The following is a 19,107-nucleotide window of genomic DNA, read 5'->3' as shown; positions in this document are numbered from 1 at the left end:
AATATCGGGACTGTGCCTTTTTACTTGTCAACCTTGGGCTTGGCAGCCTCAGCAGCCAGCAGCTGTCTGAGTGAAGAAAAGCCTCTAGCTTCAGTGGGCCGGGAGCTGAAGGCAGAGCTGAAGCCCAAGGTCAGGGAGCTTTTACCCAGCCCCTGGAGCCTGGCACTTTGAACTTGGACTTAACGCCTCCAAACTATAAGAGAATAAACTCCTGTTGGTTAAGGCCATCCCATTTGTTGTATATTCTTGTCAGAGCGGTACTAGGTAACCAGAACAGGTACCTTCAATGAATTGAAAGACAGATCAAGGAAAACACTGACAAAATTGAGGAAAACACAGAGAAAACCCTAAAACAATTTTGAAAGACATTGTAAAAACAAAATGACAAAATAAACAAGTAGAAATTATACAAGACCTACACACAGAAATCCAGAAGATTAATACTAAATATTCAGAGATAGATAACACATTGAACAGGCAAGGAAGTAAAATTGAATCAATGGAAGACAGAATTAGTGAGATTGAAGGCAAATACCTGAATACTTCTTTGGAAATGGAACATTCAGAAAAAAGATTAAAGCAAAATGAAGAAAGCCTAAGGTTCATGTGGGATACCATCAAAAGGAATAACCTACGTGTCACTGGAATTCCAGAACAGGAAGAGACAAAAAGAAAAAATTGTTGAAGATTTGTTCGAAGAGAATTTTCCTGATATGATGAAAGATGAGAATATATCCATTCAAGTCCAACGAACCTGAAACAGGATAGACCCCGCCAAAGAAAATCACCAAGACATACCATCATTAAATTCACTGGAGCCAAAGACAAAGACGGAATCCTGAACGCAACTTGGGAAAAACAAAAAGTAACCTACAAGCACAACCAGTAAGACTAAGCTCAGATTACTTGGCAGAAACCATGCAGGTGAGAAGACAATGGGATGGTATATATAAAACACTGAAAAAGAAAAATTTCCAACCAAAAATTATATACCTGGCAAAATTTTTCCTCAAATATCATGGTGAAAGTAGGACATTTCTAGATAAGCAGAAATTAAGGGATTTTGTTAAAACCAGACCAACCTTACAAGAGCTGCTAAAGGAAGTCCTTTGTACAGAGAACCAACAACATCCAACAACAACTGACCATTAACACACATGATGACATAACCCAGAAACCAACCCAGTTATAGAATTCTCCAAAGTAAATAAACCTACAAGATTGTAAGCAGGGAACTAGAGACATCAATTGACAAATGAAGACAACTACAAATGAAAAAGAAGGAAAAAACTGTGTAGTTACAGAACTTCTAAATGGTAGGGAAGTCAAGATAACTACAAGATAGAACAGACTGTTCTAAACTTGGGAAGAAATTATAAAGCACAGGGTAACCTCAAAGAAAGATGATAAACCTTCATGTCAAAATAAAAAAGAGGACGAGTACAAATATTTAGCAAATACTAAAACAGTAGTAATGAAGGAAGTGATAACATGATTCAATCACAGGAGGACAAATATAGTATTAGTTCATTATTGTAAAAAGTCAAGGAAAGGTTTATATATGGAAGGGAACTTTCTTTGTTGGTTTCCAGGGGTGGGAGGGGAGGAAAGGGAACACTGCAAGATAAATTAAACAAATAAATGCATTGACTCATGTCACTTTAGTTTTGTGTAAGTTACTGTACATAAATTATATTTCAATAAAATGCATTAAAAAAAAATTCCTGCCTTGGAAACACAATGGGGATCTTTGTGAGTCATAATTGACTAAACGGTAGTGGATAGAGAAGGATCAATCAATAAATATGTGTACATTACATTATTAGGCATATAAATATTTAGGCTGTACTTATTAATGTAAAATATATGTCTTTGAAATATCTGGAATATTCGAGATAATAGGTTTCTCTTAATGTTAAAATAAGTTATTGATAAATAATGTTTTAGTAGCTGTTATATGATATGGAATTCATTAATTTATACTAATAAAACATTTTTATTTTTATGTCATTTGATTAAATGCTTTTCTTTAGTCCCAATTTGCAATATAACTATCATTAAGGTTTTTATCCATAAAGTGTTAATCTGTTAGTTAAAATACTTTTTGGAGAAATGGGGTGACAGTAGCAAAATTTAGAAGTAAATAGTTTTTGCTGAGTGTTTTTCCAGTTAAAAAATAAGACCATCCATACATGTTTAAGGCTGCACATTTTCTTTATAAAGTAGCCTACATAAAAGTGTATAACTTTGTCATTGCAAGTTCAAATTAAGTTGTAGTTTGAAAAGTAATGAGCTGCATTGGAGGTTTAGGGTCTGATTTCCTGGGACATCCCAGTTAATTGGCTTAATAACACTTCTGTTCTACCTCATTCAATGAATACTGGCTGGGGTCTTAAAAATTTACAAGCTGCTATCCAAAGCCCAACAGTTTGTCTCTATTCACTTGGAACAACAAAGAAAGGAGTCAGAAACAGGAAGAGAATATGCAATGTGTGGCTCATTGCCTCCAGGAACAACTGCCTCCTTAGCCGTGAGACCAGAAGAACTGGATGGGCCTGGGTACCACTCTGGAACATTTTAATCAAAGATTCCATAGAAGAGTCCTGATCAAAAGGGGGAAAATACAGAACAGAATTCCAGGCCTTAATGAAATCCATATTTTCTGGAGGCTTAGATGAACCTCAGAAACTATTGCCCTGAGATAATCTTTAAACCTTAAAACAAAACTGGTAATTTAGCTTAACTAGTAAAGAATGTCTACCTTGAGCATTGTGTTCTTTTAAGAATTATCTATGTGGAGTAAAAAGGAGCTCTGGTGGTGTAGTAGGTTAGTTAGTTAGCATTTAGATGCTAATCAGGTCAGCAGTTCTGCCCTACCAGCTGCTTCCACAGGAAGAAGATGAGGCAGTCTACTTCCGTAAAGATTTATACCCTTGAAAGCCCTATGGGCATTGCTATCAGTCAGAATTGACTTGATACCAGTGGCTTTTTAGTTTTTATGGAGTTAAATTGACAATGTTGTTGTTATGTGCTGTCGAGTCAGACCCTACTCATGGCGACCCCTCCTTTGGTTTCTGAGGCAGTATCACTACGGAAGTAGATTGCCCCATCTTCCTTCTGGAAATTGACAATAGCACCTCAAAGATTAGATAGGAAACTTAGGGGACGGTGATTTTGTGTTAATGGGGGAGGAACAAATGCTGATGTGCTAAATGAGAGTAACATCGGGCAGTGATGGTTATGGTATGTGGCAGCTTGGTTGGGCCATGATTCTCAGTGCTGTGGCAGTTATGTAATGATACAGTCATCTTCCAATTTATGATCTAATATGGTCATCTTTTATTCTCATATAACACCAATTTTTGCATAACAGTCTAGTCTTTGGAAACTAACCATGTCAGTAAGTTAGGAGTGGGTGTAAATGGAAGAAATGCAAACAAGCATATGCTTTAAGAAATATGTTTCTGCTTACAAATAGGCTGTTTCAGATTATGTATTAGTCCTTTTTAATGTTCTTATGGTCCCTAATTCATTATGACCTCTTTTATTTTTACTTTACTTCTTATATGCTTTTCTAAAATAAAAGAAAGAAAAAAAAAAGGATTTCAGATCATATACTTTAATATTTTCCAGTTGAAAATGAAGATGAGGCTGAAAGAATTCTCTTTTCCTATGGCTATGGTGCTAATGTTCCCACAACAGCCAAAAGACGACTAAAGCAGAGGTAAAAATGTGTGTTTTACTTATCCACTCAAGCTAAGAGTAACTGTGCTTTTTTGATAATATGCTGAATTGAGTGACAGAGTCAACTTACTTAATCCTTGGTATGCATAAATAGTAAATTGATTGCAAAATAAAACAGTAAGAATTATGAATTTCATTTTTTTTAATGAGTCTAGTAATTAATAGAGCAGAGATAACATTAGAATTTTCCTAGAATAAGATTCAATGCTTATGAAGCCATTTTAATTTTATTTTCACATTAATTTCAAATGAGTTATAAATGCTTCTGTATCAACAATTTTCAGGTTAAAATTAATTATGCTTTCTTGTTTTCTACCTCTTTTTATTCACCTACATACATTAATTGACAAATTTTACATATGTGTGTGTGTGTGTGTGTTTATGTATGTATTTATAGTGATTGAAAGGAGTGCTCATGATGCAGTCCCTAAGGCATTTGACTGCTAACTGGAAGGTTGGTGGTTCAAACCCACCAGCCACTCCAGGGAAAGAAGATGGGGCAATCTACTTCCATAAAGATTTACTGCTTTGGAAACCAGTGGGGGTCACTATGAGTTGAAATCGACTCAGTTGTTGTGGATATAGTGATAGAACCTATGGAAGCCTTGGTAAAGACCAAGAAAATTTTTGGAAGATCCGCTATTTATCATGTGGACACTGCTTAAAGTACACTAACAAAAAATTGTACCTATATTAATCAGTTTTCTAGTTAGCTTAGCTGATTGTTTTTCTTTCCATTTCCACTACGTAAAATCACCTTACATATAGTTGCTATGCCAATCATTCTTTCACATCATACTTTCTGTAAAAATTCTCTGTGTTAGACTGGGTTCTCTAGAAAAGCAAAATCAGTAAAGCTTAGAGAGAGAGAAAGAGAAATTTATCTTAGGAACATGGCTCACACACTTAAAGATGCTGGCGAGTCCCAAGTTCTTGGATCAAATGTCAAGCTGGAGGCTTTTCCTGACTCACACAGCTGCAGGAGCTGACAAGCTCAAGGTTGGCAGGAAGTATACTGGCTGTTGACTCCAACGAATGACAAATCCAATATCTCCAGGCTGAATAGTGGATTGTTTGCTCACAGACAGTTGTAGGCAACACAATAGAATCCCAATCCATAGAATAGTGTCTCTTGTCCCAGGATGTCCATAAATATACTGGAAGCAGGCCACACCCTTGGGAAACTCCCTTTCAATGGATTGGCTGCTCAAAACATATTCATCTGATCCCATCATGGGAACAACCCACATTATAATTGCTTAAACCACACAGAATTGTGGTCCAGCCAAGTTGACACACAGCTCTAACTATCACAGTCCACCCCTTGTCAACTTGGCAGTTGTACACATCTTCTTAACCATATATAATCTGTAAATAAGGACAATTATAAAGTTATATTTGTACCTAACATGATAGGCTAACACATGTACAACCAAAATGCATTAACCTTATTTACATTTCACAGTCCATAAAAGAAGGAAACAAAAATATTTGATGCACATATACAATTAAGAAATATAACAATCACAGTCCTCGTTTCTGCAGCTGGTCGTGTGGTCGTAGCTGATATATAGATCTACCTTTTTCCACCACCCATTCTGTATTTCCCTTGCCCTCAGCAAGCACCTCAGCTGGTCATGGTTCTTTGCCTGGTGAGGTGACCCAAACCTTCATACTTGAAGAGTCTGGTCCATTAATAGTCAAATCACAATTGGGTTGCTGTAATTTTCCATTGACTTTAATCACAGGGCATGGTAGTACTAAGAGACGTCCTAAAGAATCTCCTGTATTCCAGACATACTCGTCTTTACCTCCATTATGTAATGTCAATCCAATTTCCCCTTGGTAATCAGGATCTGTAACAAGAGATAGTACAGTAATGCCCTTCTTTGTCTGCTGATCCAGAGCCATGAGGAAGCCAAAATTGCCAGGTGGCATTCTTAATTTCCAGTTCAATGCAATCAGTATTGTGTCACTGGGTGGAAGTGTTCCTCCCTTTGGGACTAAGATCTCCAGACTGCACAGCATAGGGTAGCAGAGACAGGAAGCAAAATTTTTTGAGTGGGTCACTAGGGGTAATAGTGAGTGGTACCACTCCTGTTTCCACCCATTGGTTCCTGGACCCATGAATCCTGGCTACTGGAGAAATAGCACCATATATTGGATGCTGGTTTAGAGCATATACAGCCTCCTGGAGAACATTACCCCAACCCTGCAAGTATTGCCACCTAGCTGGCACCATAATTGTATTTTCAGTAGGCCATTCCATCATTTTATTAAGCCAGCTGCTTCAGGATGATGGGGAACATGGTAAGACCAGTGAATTCCATGAGCATAGGCCCATTGCCTCATTTCATTTGCTATGAAGTGAATCCCTTGATCTGAAGCAATGCTGTGTGGGATACCATGACGGTGGATAAGGCATTCTGTAAGTCCACGGATAATAGTTTTGGCAGAAGCATTGCATTCAGGGAAGGCGAATCCATATCCAGAATTAGTATCTATTCCAGTAAGAACAAAACACTGTCCTTTCCGTGATAGAAGTGGTCCAGTGTAATCAACCTGCCACCACGTTGCTGGCTGATCACCCTGAGGAATGGTTCCATATCATGGACTCAGTGTTGGTCTCTGCTCCTGCCAGATTGTGCACTCAGCAGTGGCGGTAGCCAAATCAGCCTTGGTAAGTAGGAGTCCATGTTGCTGAGCCCATTCATAACCCCCATCCTTGCCACCATGACTACTTTGTTCATGAGCCCATCGAGCAATAACAGGAGTAGCTGGGGAAAAAGGATGGCTGGTGTCCACTGAATGTGTCATCCTATCCACCTGATTGTTAAAGTCCTCCTCTGCCGAGGTCACCTTTTGGTTAGCATTCACATGAGACACAAATATCTTTACTCCTTTGGCCTAGTCAGAGAGATCTATCCACATACCTCTTCCCCATTCATTCTTGTCACCAATTTTTCAATCATGCTCCTTCCTATTCCCAGACCATCCGGCCAAGCCATTAGCCACAGCCCATGAATCCGTATATAATCACACATCTGGCCATTTCTTATTCCGTGCCAAGTGAACAGCCATATGCACGGCTCGAAGTTCTGCCCATTGGGAAGATTTCCCTTCACCACTGTCCTTCAAGTAAGTCCCAGAAAGGGGCTGCAGTGCTGCTGCTGTCCACTTTCGAGTGGTGCCCGCATATCGGGCAGAACCATCTGTAAACCAGGCACGAGTTTTCTCTTCCTCAGTCAACTGATCATAAGGAACTCCCTATGAGGCCATAGGTGCAGAGTGGGACACAGAAGGTAATGTGACTAGAGTAGAGACCATAGGCATTTGGGCCACTCCTGCATGCAACTTACTTGTCCTTTCCTGTCCTGCTCGAGCCCGATCTCTGATACACCACTTCCATTTAATGATGGAGTGCTGCTGTGCACGTCCAACTTTTTGACTCTGGTGGTCAGACAACACCCAGTTCATGATGGGCATCTCAGGCCTCATGATGACTTGGTGGCCCATGGTTAAGCGTTTAGTCTCTACCAAAGCCCAGTAACAAGCTAAAAGCTGTTTCTCAAAAGAAGAGTAGTTATCTGCAGAGGATGACAGGGCTGTGCTCCAAAACCCCAAGGGTCTGCATTGCGATTCACCAATAGGGACCTGCCAAAGGCTCCAAACAGCATCTCTATCTACTACAGACACTTCAAGCACCATTAGATCAGCCGGATCATATGGCCCAAATGGCAGAGCAGCCTGCACGGCAGCCTGAACCTGTTGCAAAGCCTTATTTTTTTCTGGGCCCCACTCAAAACTAGCAGGTTTCTGAGTCACTTGATAAATAGGCCACAGCACCACACCCAAATGAGGGATATGTTGCCTCTAAAATCCTAAGAAGCCCACCAGATGTTGTGTCTCCTTTTCAGTTGTGGGGGAGGCCAGATACAATACAATAACTTATCCTTCACTTTAGTAGGAATAGCTTGACATGCCCCACGCCATTGGACCCCTAGAAATTGCACTGTGGTGGAAGGTGCCTGAATTTTTGTTGAGTTAATTTCCCAACCTGTAGCACACATATGTCTTACGAAAAAGTCTAGAGTCGTCGATACTTCTTCCTTACTAGGTCCAATCAGCATAGTGTCATCAATATAATGGATCAGTATGATGTCATGTGGAAAGGAAAGTTGATCAAGATCCCTACAGACTAAATTATGACATACTGTTGGGAAGTTAATATACCCCTGAGAAAGCACTGTGAAAGTATACTGTTGCCCTTGCCAGCTGAAGGCAAACTGCTTTTGATGGTCCTTTGAAATTGGTATCGAGAAAAAGACATTGGCCAGATCAGTAGCTGCATACCAAGTACCAGGAGATATACTAATTTGCTCAAGCAATGAAACCACATCAGGAACAGCAGCTGCAATTGGAGTCACCACCTGATTAAGTTTACAGTAATCTACCGTCATTCTACAAAATCCATCTGTTTTTTGCATAGGCTGAATAGGCAAATTAAAGGGGATGTGGTGGGAATTGCCACCCCTGCGTCCTTCAAGTCCTTGATGGTGGCAGTAATCTCTGCAACCCCTCCAGGAATGCAGTATTGCTTTTGGTTTACTATTTTTATAGGTAGAGGCAGTTTTAATGGCTTCCACTTGGCTTTTCCTACCGTAATAGCCCTTACTCTATATGTCAGGGACCCAATGTAGGAATTTTGCCAATTGCTCAGTATATCTATTCCAACTATGCATTCTGGAACTGGAGAAATCATTACAGGGTGGGTTTTGAGACCCACTGGACCCACTGTGAGATGCACCTTAGCTAAGACTCCATCAATAACTTGACCTCCATATGCCCCCACTCTGACTTGTGGGCCACAGTGATGCTTTGGGTCTCCTGGAATTAGTTTCAGTTCAGAGCCAGTATCCAGTAGTCCCCAAAAAGTCTCATTATTTCCTTTTCCCCAATGAACAGTCCCTCTTGTGAAAGGCCTCAGATCCTTTTGAGAAAGGCTGGGAGAAAGATTGACATTATAGATTTTTGGCAATGTAATGGGGTCCTTCCTCAAAGGGACCCAACCTCCCCTTCATTCAAGGGGTTGTGGGTCTGTAAACTGACTCAAGTCTGGAAATTGATTAGAGGCTGTGACTCTGTATTCTGGCAGTTCAATCTAGGCTGCTTTTCATGTGACCTAGAATTCTTCTGTCTATACAGATCAAGTAAATATTTAGTAGGTTTGCCATGTGTTTCACTATAAGGAACACCATGCACAAGTATCCAATGCCATAATTCCACACGAGTCAGAATATTCTAATTACTGTTCTGACTCTGCTTTCCATTATGGTAACCATACCCACCTTGCCTTTGTTGATTAAGTGCTGCCCCTTAGCACCCAGTACCACGGGGTCCAATCAGCCCCATCACAGTTAAGTGTCTTAGTTCAATTAAGGCAGTTCCCACTGTCAAATGTGGCTTACATAAGTTAGCAATTCCAGCAGTCTTCAAGGATGCTGGAGCTCCCTTCACAAATTTATTCCTCACAGTACTGGTGAAAGGTGTGTCTTCTGGACTCTCCATTTCTGGCTCTAGGGGTCTAATCTTATAAATCCATTCTAACAGTCCAATTTCCCTAAGCCTCTGGATACCTTCTTCTGCATTATACCAAGGTAGATTTGGTACTTCAGCTTGACTTAAGGTAGGCCACCACATAATCCATGCTTCAGTAAGTCAACCAAATTAACTATTAGATCCTTTCCTAACCTCTTGAGCTGAAACATTGAATGAAGAATCTGTACTTAGTGGGACTAAGTCAATAAACTCAGACTGATCCAATCTTACATTCCTTATACCATTATCCCATACCCTCAGTAGCCATTCCCATACATATTCTCCAGGTTTCTGTCTGTATATCTTAGCAAAATCAAGTAGATCTTTTTGGGTGTACCATAACACCTGCTCAGTCATACCTTATGTTTCACCTTTTGGGGCTCGCTTAGACTTAGCTTTATTTATAGGTCTAGCATCAACAATGGGTGGTTGGGGCAGTTCCTGAGAAAATTCAGCAATGTCTTCCATGGACTCTGTCTCAGGCAATGACCCAGCAGGAACAGTTGGGTTAATCCCATCAAACTGAGGTGGAAAGGATAATGGTTTTACAGTAATCCCTGCAGATGGGAGGGATTCAAAAGAATTTACAGGCTCTATATCCTGATCTTCCTGACTGTCTGCCCGTATGTCCCCATTCCAGGTTTCAAGATCTCATTTTTTCCCAATCAATGCCCTCACTTTAACTGCAGACCCCATTCTGGTTTGGTAATTTAATTGGCATTGTAATTCAGCCACCCTTACAATAAGACTCTGGGTTTAGTTTTTGGCAATATCAGCTCTGTTACTGGAAGAAATAAGGCTTCCTTTCAGAGCACAACTGGAAAAATTGAGGTCTTTTATGTGGCGCTATGACTCAGCAGCCCTGAGCTCATCTCACTCTTTAACCACTTTGTCTGGTGTAAGTAGGACCAACCAACCAGCTTCCTTATATACCTTATGCTGAGAGAATTGCAGAAAAATATCAAATATGCAGTCACCCAGGGCCTTATTTCTCAAAACTACTTGATCTATTGGTGGTGCTATTTTGCATATTAATGTTGCCACATCACGCCACAGATTAGCAGGCCCTCTTTACTAATGGAGGCAGGGTCACCAGTGCCTTTATGATTAATCAAATTGGAGAACCAATTTAGGAAGCCCATCCTTATGATTTTGTCTCTCTAGAGCCACCCCACTCTCAGTATAAAAAGTGTTAGACTGGGTTCTCTGGAGAAGCAAAACCAGTAAGGCTTATATGTTGTTGTTATATGTCGTTGAGTTGGACCTCACTCAAAGCAACCCCTCCTTGGGTTTCCGAGGCAGTATCACTACAGAAATAGATTGCCCCATCTTCCTTCCAAGGAGTGGCTGGTGGGTTTGAACCACCAGCCCTCTGAGTAGCAGTCAGTTGCCTTAGGCACTATGCTACCAGAGCTCCTAATGCTTATAGAGAGAGAGAGAAAAAGAAATTTATCTTAGGGAAGTGGCTCACACATTATAGAAGCTGGCAAGTCTAAGTTCTTGGATCAAACATCAAGCTGGAGGCTTTTCCCAACTCATGCAGGTACAGGGGCTGACGAGCTCAAGGTTAGCAGGCAGTATATTGGCTGTTGACTCCAATGAATGATGAATCCAAGATCTTCAGGCTGAATGGTGGATTGTTTGTTCATGGACAGTTGTAGACAGCACAACAGAATCCTAATCCACAGAAGAGTATCTCTTTTCCCAGGATGTCCATAAATATACCAGAAGCAGGCCACACCCCTAGGCAAACTCCCTTTCAATGGATTGGCTGCTCAAAACATATACATCTGATCTCATCATGGGAACAACCTACATCACAATTGCTTAAACCACACAGAATTTTGATCCAGCCAAGTTGACACACAACTCCAACTATCACACTCTCACTGCCTGTTTGCTACCACACCAAATCTAATTGTTCCTGCCAGACAATTAGACAACCCCTCTGTAAGAGGCCCCAAGTCTCCAGCCTTATTTGCCTCTCTACCTAGTATGAGAGTAGGTCTATCTCTTTATCTCTGATGATTGGTTTTCTGCATACCACACAATGGAGCATTTATCTAATCTCATCACCTATAGTTTCCTGTGTAATTTCTCAGCTAGATGGAAAGTTCCTCAAGGTCAGCAACTACATGTTATAGTTTATTCACCAGTGTCTCTACCTAGCATTTTACAGGAACCACATAAACCAAGCCCATTACCTTCACGTCCATTCTAACTCCTAGTGACCCTTTAAGACAGGGGAGAACTGCCCTCCATAGAGTTTCCATGACTGTAAATCTTTATGGATGCATTCTGACCCATCTTTCTCACATGGAGTGGTTGGTACGTTCAAACCACCAAACTTTTTGTTGAACAGCCAAGTGCTTCACCATTGCATCATCAAGGCTCCTTTACAGTGAAGGATACCTACTAGTTTCTTCACCATGAGTATTTGAAAATTCAAAGCTGCTTATCTTTCATTTTTAATGAATTGATTTAGATTTTTAGAGATACATGCTAAGTAAGAAAAAATCCATCTACACTCTGATAATTTGGTAAAAAAACAATTGATATGATGGCTTAAAGATTAAAATGTCTTTATGGCTACTTAAAGTGATTTAGAATGTGGAACATTTTATGGGAAATGGCAATAGGATACTTAGAACATGTATCTCTTGCTGGTTAGACTAAATAGCTGCCCAATGGGATCAAGGATAAATATCTAAAAAGTATCAATCTGTAGCTGGAATGGTTAATTCTGTCTGGTGAAAATGCACATATATCTAAATTATGTATTATTTAGGAAATCAGCTATAGTCTTATCCCATTTTCAGGCTCTGTTGCAGTCTCTCCAAAGGTCACTAGCAGTAGCCTAGAATATTGTTTAATCTTTAGCATACACAGCTTTTTTTTTAGCATGATGTTACCTAGGGAAGATTTATAACATAGTTTTATGGGTATGAGACTTTGGCATTAGTGGTAAATGATAGCTAAAATACTGAAAAAATGAAGTTGGAAGGAAGATGTTTATTTCCTTCTCTGTATTAGCATCTGGATTCTCTCCAAAAGAATTTTTGTCACAAGAAAAAAAAAGAATTTCTGTTTTAAGTTTTCTTTCTTTAGCCTCAAATGCTGAGTTTTTCCAAAATTGAAAGCAATTATTGCTATTACCTATTTTCTATGAATTTCCAAAACCAGAAGTTGGTTACTTAATATTTAGAGTGAAGATTTAGGGAACCACACAACTGATTCATATTCTGAATAATCTAACTGTCCAAATATTTCTAGAGATTCTCTCACCAGGCTATCTGTGTGCCTTGAATAAGTGCCTAATGGGCATACTATTAATATCTCTTGCCAGCTGGTGCCAGGCATTCTTCTCATGGTGAACCAGAGGGTTATTTTGAGGAAGTGCTTCTCAGGTCATGTAAACTGACTGGGGGAAAGTCTAGATATCCAAAGAGGACATCTTATTCCATTTATACATTCTTTCATCCTTTCATTCATTGACTTTTACTGAGTGCCTACTGTATGGACAAAATTGACCAGAGACACAGAAGATACTATTTCAGAATCTGATACATTTCTAACATTTGACAAGTTCACACTTGTCATTCTTAATGGATGTTTATAAAAAAAGTAAATGGTTTTATGGTCTCTTTTTCTTCAATTTAACATGGAAACAAGGTAGCCTTTCAAAGAATCTATATTTAATCTTTCACATATGAAATGAAAGCAATGGAAACTTAAGGAGGATTCTAAAACAACTCAGAGCAGTAAATGAAATATTTGTATAATATAGTTTTCATTATGTATCATCTTATACCAGAATATATTAAAATAGCAAAGTAATGTATTTTCTGCTACCGGGAGCTCTGGTGGCATAGTGCCTAAGGCATTTGACTGTTAACCAGAAGGCTGGCAGTTCAAACCCACCACCCACTCCTCGGAAGGAAGGTTGGGCAATCTGCTTCCATAGTGATACCACCTCGGAAAGTCAAGGAAGGGTCGCTGTGAGTTGGATCTGACTCGACGGCAGTGGGTTTCATTTTGATTTTTTATACAGTATATTTCATTTATACTAAATTTGATGTAAAATCTCATATTTCACAAACATTTAGACATTTTTGGGGTAACATTTAATTGGATAGGGGTTGTGATTATAAAAATAATGCATTTATTTTAAAAATGCATTAACCCATGCCACTTTAGTTTTATGTATTTCACTGTGCATAAATTATATTTCAATAAAAAATATATTTATTTTAGAAAATTAAGAAAATTACTGGTCATCTTATAGTGGGCCTAAGGCACTTGACTGCTAACCAAAAGCCTGGAGGTTCAAACCCACCAGCCACTCCTCAGAAGGAAGGTTGGGCAATCTACTTCCGTAGTGATACTGCCTTGGAAACCCAAGGAGTGGTCGCTATGAGTCAGGTCCAACTAGATGGCAAATAACAACACTGATAATCTTACCACTCAAATATTACCATTCAAAAATTTACATAGACACATATATTCATTTAACATGTTTAGGATGTTATTATATGTAGGTTAGTAGTTTACTTTCTTACCTCAGAATTTTATCCTGCATATTTTCTTACATCATTGAATATTCTTCAAAAAAATAATTTTGATGGTTATCAAAAGCCTTAATTTTTAACCATTTTGATTTTGAGTGCTACATTGCTGTTAATACCTTAGATAGCTGCTGAAATAGGATTCTTATGATAAATTTACAATGAGAAAATGAATGTGAAGTTCATTCAGCACACAATGCCTGGCATAGAGCAAATGCTCAATAAATATAAGGAACCTTGGTGGCACGGTGGTTAAAGCACTTGGCTGCTAACTGAAAAGTCAGAGCCACTCCATGGGAGAAATTGTAAAGATTTACAGCCTTGGAAATACTATGAGGTAGTTCCATTCTGTCCTGTATGGTTGCTATAAGTCAGAATCAACTAATGGCAGTGGGTTTTGGATTTATAATATCAATTAATATATTCTTAAAGTAAATTGCATAGTTGATTTTTAGAAAAAAAGCCAGGATTACAAAAACTGTCATTAGGGCCAATTTGAGTTTTAGTTTAAAACAATTTCATTTTAAAATGTAATGAAACTTCCTCCAGTAATTAGTAGAAACACCCTCTGGACATGAAACCAGTTTTGAGATTCACTTTCTTTGATATCAATTACTTAAGACATATACTGTAATGCTAATTTCCTACAAAGTGATAACATAATTAGTTGTTGTTTCTTTTTAGGTTGAAAAATAACTTCCCAAACTGTCTTTTAAGCACATTATAATTATAAAATAAAGTAACTCACATTTTGAAGTTTCAATGGAGATATGAACAATTACTAACTATTGTGTTAAACTCTTTCTGTAGCACAGTTAAGGGAAGTTAAAAGGGCTTATACAGTTAAAGTAGATTAAAATAAAATGGGCTCTTCTTGACTTGACTGAACTTGAAAACCTGAAGTAATGTTTTTGTTTCAGTCATGACTGTTTTGAAAATAGCAAACAAGATTTTCTGGTTAAATGTTTTGGTTATATTCTTTAATCTGCAACACAGAGTGGGTGACACCCAACCCCTAACGTGGTCTTAGTGTGTGCTTTTCTGTTTATTTTGGCAGATATGAATGTGAAACTTCTCTAAAGGTTTTTAAGCTTTTCAGGTTGCCAGATTTACTACATATTCTATAGACCTTTTGTTTTGGTTTCTATCTAGTTTTAGAAAGAGCTTTCAGATGAAATTTTCATAGTAGACTGAGTTTCATAATAAAAGGAAAGATAAAGCACAGGAAACTAGCAAACTTTTGTGTATAATGAAAATTTGTCTTCTTCTCTCTGCCCTCTTGTATATAAGTTCTCATTTTTATCCATGGAGAAAGTTTGAGCTTTATTTCATTTAGGTTGGTTTGGGGATACTCCTTTTAAAAATTATTATTTCATTCATGATCAACTTGAAAGTTCAGACCCTTAGGAGCCACTAGGGAATGTCTCCTGTAACTACAGATAATCCCCATGAGACCATTATTTAGTCTTCAGTAATTGCCAGCAGAGCAGGCAGTACAGGACCCAACCTGAAGCTTTCTGAAGCTGGAATCATTGTGGCACATCTGCCTTTTTTTGTGAAACCATTTTTCATGCCCTGCTAAAAGATTGAAATGCCAAAAGTTTCAGACCAAGTAACTAATTAGTAAGCCTCACATGCACATACTTGGTTTGTTGTTTGTTTTTTTGTTTTTGACAGTATGAGAGAACCATACTACAATTGAAGGACTTAGTATAGAGCATCAATCCCCCATTTTTCTTTGACGTCAGTCAGCTATAAATAGAACTCTGCCATGTCCACATCGGCTGGATTAGATTGTTAGGAAATTGTATGCAATAATCGGGGACTGACTGCTATTGGCTGATCCAAGAGAAATAATCTTTATTTGGAGTCAAGACTGCTTAGAGCCAGTAGATAACCTTTGGGGAAATAATTTTATCAAGTAACAGATGAAATTTTGTTTTAATGTTTAGATTTAAGACTATACTCTTGTATTAGTTTCTAGTTCATGTTGAACTTAGTACAGATAAAAATCACATGGCAATTAATACAATTACAAAGAAGTATTGTGTGTTGTACCTGCTTTAGCGTCACAACAGATAGCTTTTAAAAACATTGCTTCATTTAAGTCTTCAGTACATTCTACCCAAAAAAGAACCTTTAGCAAGAGTCATTTTCCCTGATGACTGTATCCATGGTTACCTTTATAAAGAACTTGGACAGGACTTGTTTTCATTCTGTCTGTATTGTGGTGGAGACATAAACGCTGTTGTAATTAAGCAATTCTTCATTTGCTTTGAATCTTCAGTTAAAACAAATCTCCCTCTTCCTTCCCATTTCTGATATCCCAGCTTTCTAAAAAGAATCCATCCTTAATACTAAATCACTCATCAAAGCAATATGCCACATTTAGATTTAAACCAAAATCCAAACTCACTGCCGTCGAGTCGGATCCGACTCATAGCGACCCCTTCTTGGGTTTCTGAGGCGGTATCGCTATGGAAGTAGATTGCCCAACCTTCCTTCCGACGAGTGGCTGGTGGGTTTGAACTGCCAGCCTTCTTGTTATTAGTCAAATGCCTTACGCACTACCCCACCAGAGCTCCTACATTTAGATTTAGATTTAAAAATTGTTATTTCATTCATAATCAACTTGAAAGTTTAGACCCATAGGAGCCACTAGGGAATGTCTCCTGTAACTACAGATAATTAATAATAATAATGTATTACATTCATTATTATCAATAATAATAATGTAACTACAGGTTGAAAATATAGAAGGGGTGAATTGGCATCTGAGACCTTTGTTGTTTCCCCATATTACCTTTATGTACTTTTTAATTGTTTCCTCAATGCTTAGATACTGATCATTAGGTGAACTTTAATATTGAGGCTCTACAACCTTGAAATATGGTTTCTAGTAATATTCATTTGAACAAAATTCACTGTACAACAAGCAATTAGGAAATACTTATTAAGTGTAATTCTGTTCAGCTCTTAGGCACCACAGGGGATATGTAAGACCTCTGTCTTCATATAACTTGCATCTGTGGGGGAGAAAAGACTAACACATGAATGAATATCAAGAAATATCTGTGAATACATAATTTAGTGTTGTATTGTGGGTTAGCCTTTATTAATCAGAGGAATAGAGATCAATGAAGACCCAGTGTGCTCAGACATGGAGGAAGTGTGACTTAAAGGGTACTTTCATTGAAAATTGGAATAACAAACCATAGAAGCACTTGTCTTCTTCAGACTAGAGGACCACCAGAGGTATAAAGGAAGGAATATACAAAATGTGTTTGTGGAACAGTAAGTAGAGTAGACATTAATTGTGAATAAAGTATATATATCTATCTATATCTATCTATCTATCTATCTGTATATGTAAGTATGTATGTATATGGAGCTCTGGTGGCATAGTGGGTAAGGATTTGGTTGCTAACCAGAAGATTGGCAGTTCAAACCCAGCAGCTATTCTGCAGGAAGAGGATGAGGCAGTCTATTTCTATAAAGACTTACAGTCTTGGAAACCCAGTCAGGGTTGCTGAGTTAGCATCAACTCAATTGCAATGGGTTTGGTTTGATTTGGGTGTATATATATATACATGTATGTGTGTGTGTGTGTCACTACTATAAGTGCTCTACCTTTTAATTAACTCTTTCAATCTTTATTACTACCATTAGTAAGGAGGCTTAGTGACATAGTGGTTAAAGCTCTCCGCTGCTAACAAAATATTAGTGGTCCAAACCCACAAACCCTTCATGGAAAAAAAATGAGGCAGTCTGCTTCCATAAAGACTTACAGCCTTGGAAACCCTATGTTGTTGTTGTTAGGTGCTGTTGAGTCATCTCTGACTCATAGTACAGCAGAACGAAACACTGCCCAGTCCCACGCCAGCTCCACGATCCTTGCTATACTTGAGCCCATCACCACAGCTACTGTGTCAATCCATCTCATTAAGGGCCTTCTCCTCTTTCATCGACCCTCCACCTTACCAAGCATGACATCCTTCTCCAGGGAATGTCCCTTCTGACAACTTAACCAAAGTAGGTGAGACAAAGTCTGGCCATTTTTGCTTCCAGGGAGCATTCCGGCTGCACTTCTTCCAGGACAGATTTGTTAGTTGTTTTAGGAGTCCATGGTATTTTCAGCATTCTTTACTAGCACCACAACTCAAAAGCATTAACTCTTCTTCAGTCCTTATCCATTGTCCATCTCTCACATGCATATGAGGCAATTGAAAATACCATGGCTTGTGTCAGGTGGACTGTGGACCTTAGTCCTCAATGGGGCATCTTTGCTCTTCAGCATTTGAAAGAGATCCTTTGCAGCTGATTTGCCCAGTGCTATACATCACCAATTGTAGAACCAAGCAATGTGAATTCTTTGACAACTTCAGTCTTTTCTCCATTTATCTTGATGCTGCTTATCAGTCCAGTTGTGAAGATTTTGTTTTCTTTATATTGAGATGTAATCCATACTGCAGTCTGTATTCTTCAGTCTTCGTCATTAAGAGCTTCAAGTCATCCTCAATTTCAGCAAGCAAAGTTGTGTCATCAGCATATTGCAGGTTGTTAATGATTCTTCCTCCAATCCTGATGCCACGTTCTTCTTCATATAGTCCAGCTTCTCAGATTATTTGTTCAGCATACAGATTGAATAAGTATGGTGAAAGGATACAACCCCGACACACTCCCTTCTTGATTTTAAACCATGCAGTGCCCCATTGTTCTGGTTGAATGACAGCCTCCTGGTCTATGTATCAGTTCCTCATGAGAACAATTAAGTGTCCAGGAATTCCCATTCTTCTCAATGCTATCCGTAATTTGTTATGATCCACACAGTCAAATGCTTTTGCATAGTCAGTGAAACACAAGTAAACATCTTTCTGGTATTCTTTGCTTTGAGCCAAGCTCCATCTGATATCAGCAATGTCCTCTTCTGAATCCAGCTTGCATTTCTGGAAGATCTCCGTTAATAGACTGCTGCAACCGTTTTTGAATTATCTTCGGTAAGATTTTGCTTGCATGCAATACTAATGATATTGTTCGATAATTTCCACATTCTGTGGGATCACCTTTCTTTGGAATAGGTACAGATATGGTTCTCTTCCAGTCAGTTGACCAGGCAGCTGTCTTCCAAATCTCCTGGCATAACCGAGGGAGTGCCTCCAGCAGGGCATCCATATGTTGAAACATCTCAGTGGGTATTCCG

The 19,107-nt window shown here is 38.7% G+C and overlaps 1 protein-coding gene across 1 annotated transcript in view; it reads left to right on the top strand.

The window, feature by feature from the left end:
- The window catches only part of PIBF1 (progesterone immunomodulatory binding factor 1), a 529,275-nt gene that overhangs the window by 232,965 nt on the left and 277,203 nt on the right, over positions 1-19,107 (top strand). The window contains exon 12 of the mRNA XM_007948312.2: positions 3,634-3,724. Coding sequence (XP_007946503.1) covers positions 3,634-3,724 — 91 coding nt within the window. The remainder of the gene's footprint in view (positions 1-3,633; positions 3,725-19,107) is intronic.

Source organism: Orycteropus afer, unplaced genomic scaffold, assembly GCF_000298275.1.
Source record: "Orycteropus afer afer isolate SDZICR_OR568_19922 unplaced genomic scaffold, OryAfe1.0 scaffold00212, whole genome shotgun sequence".
In the NCBI taxonomy this organism is placed as follows: domain Eukaryota; kingdom Metazoa; phylum Chordata; class Mammalia; order Tubulidentata; family Orycteropodidae; genus Orycteropus; species Orycteropus afer.
Note: the sequence above shows the minus strand (reverse complement) of the source record. Positions and strands in the feature narration are given on the sequence as shown.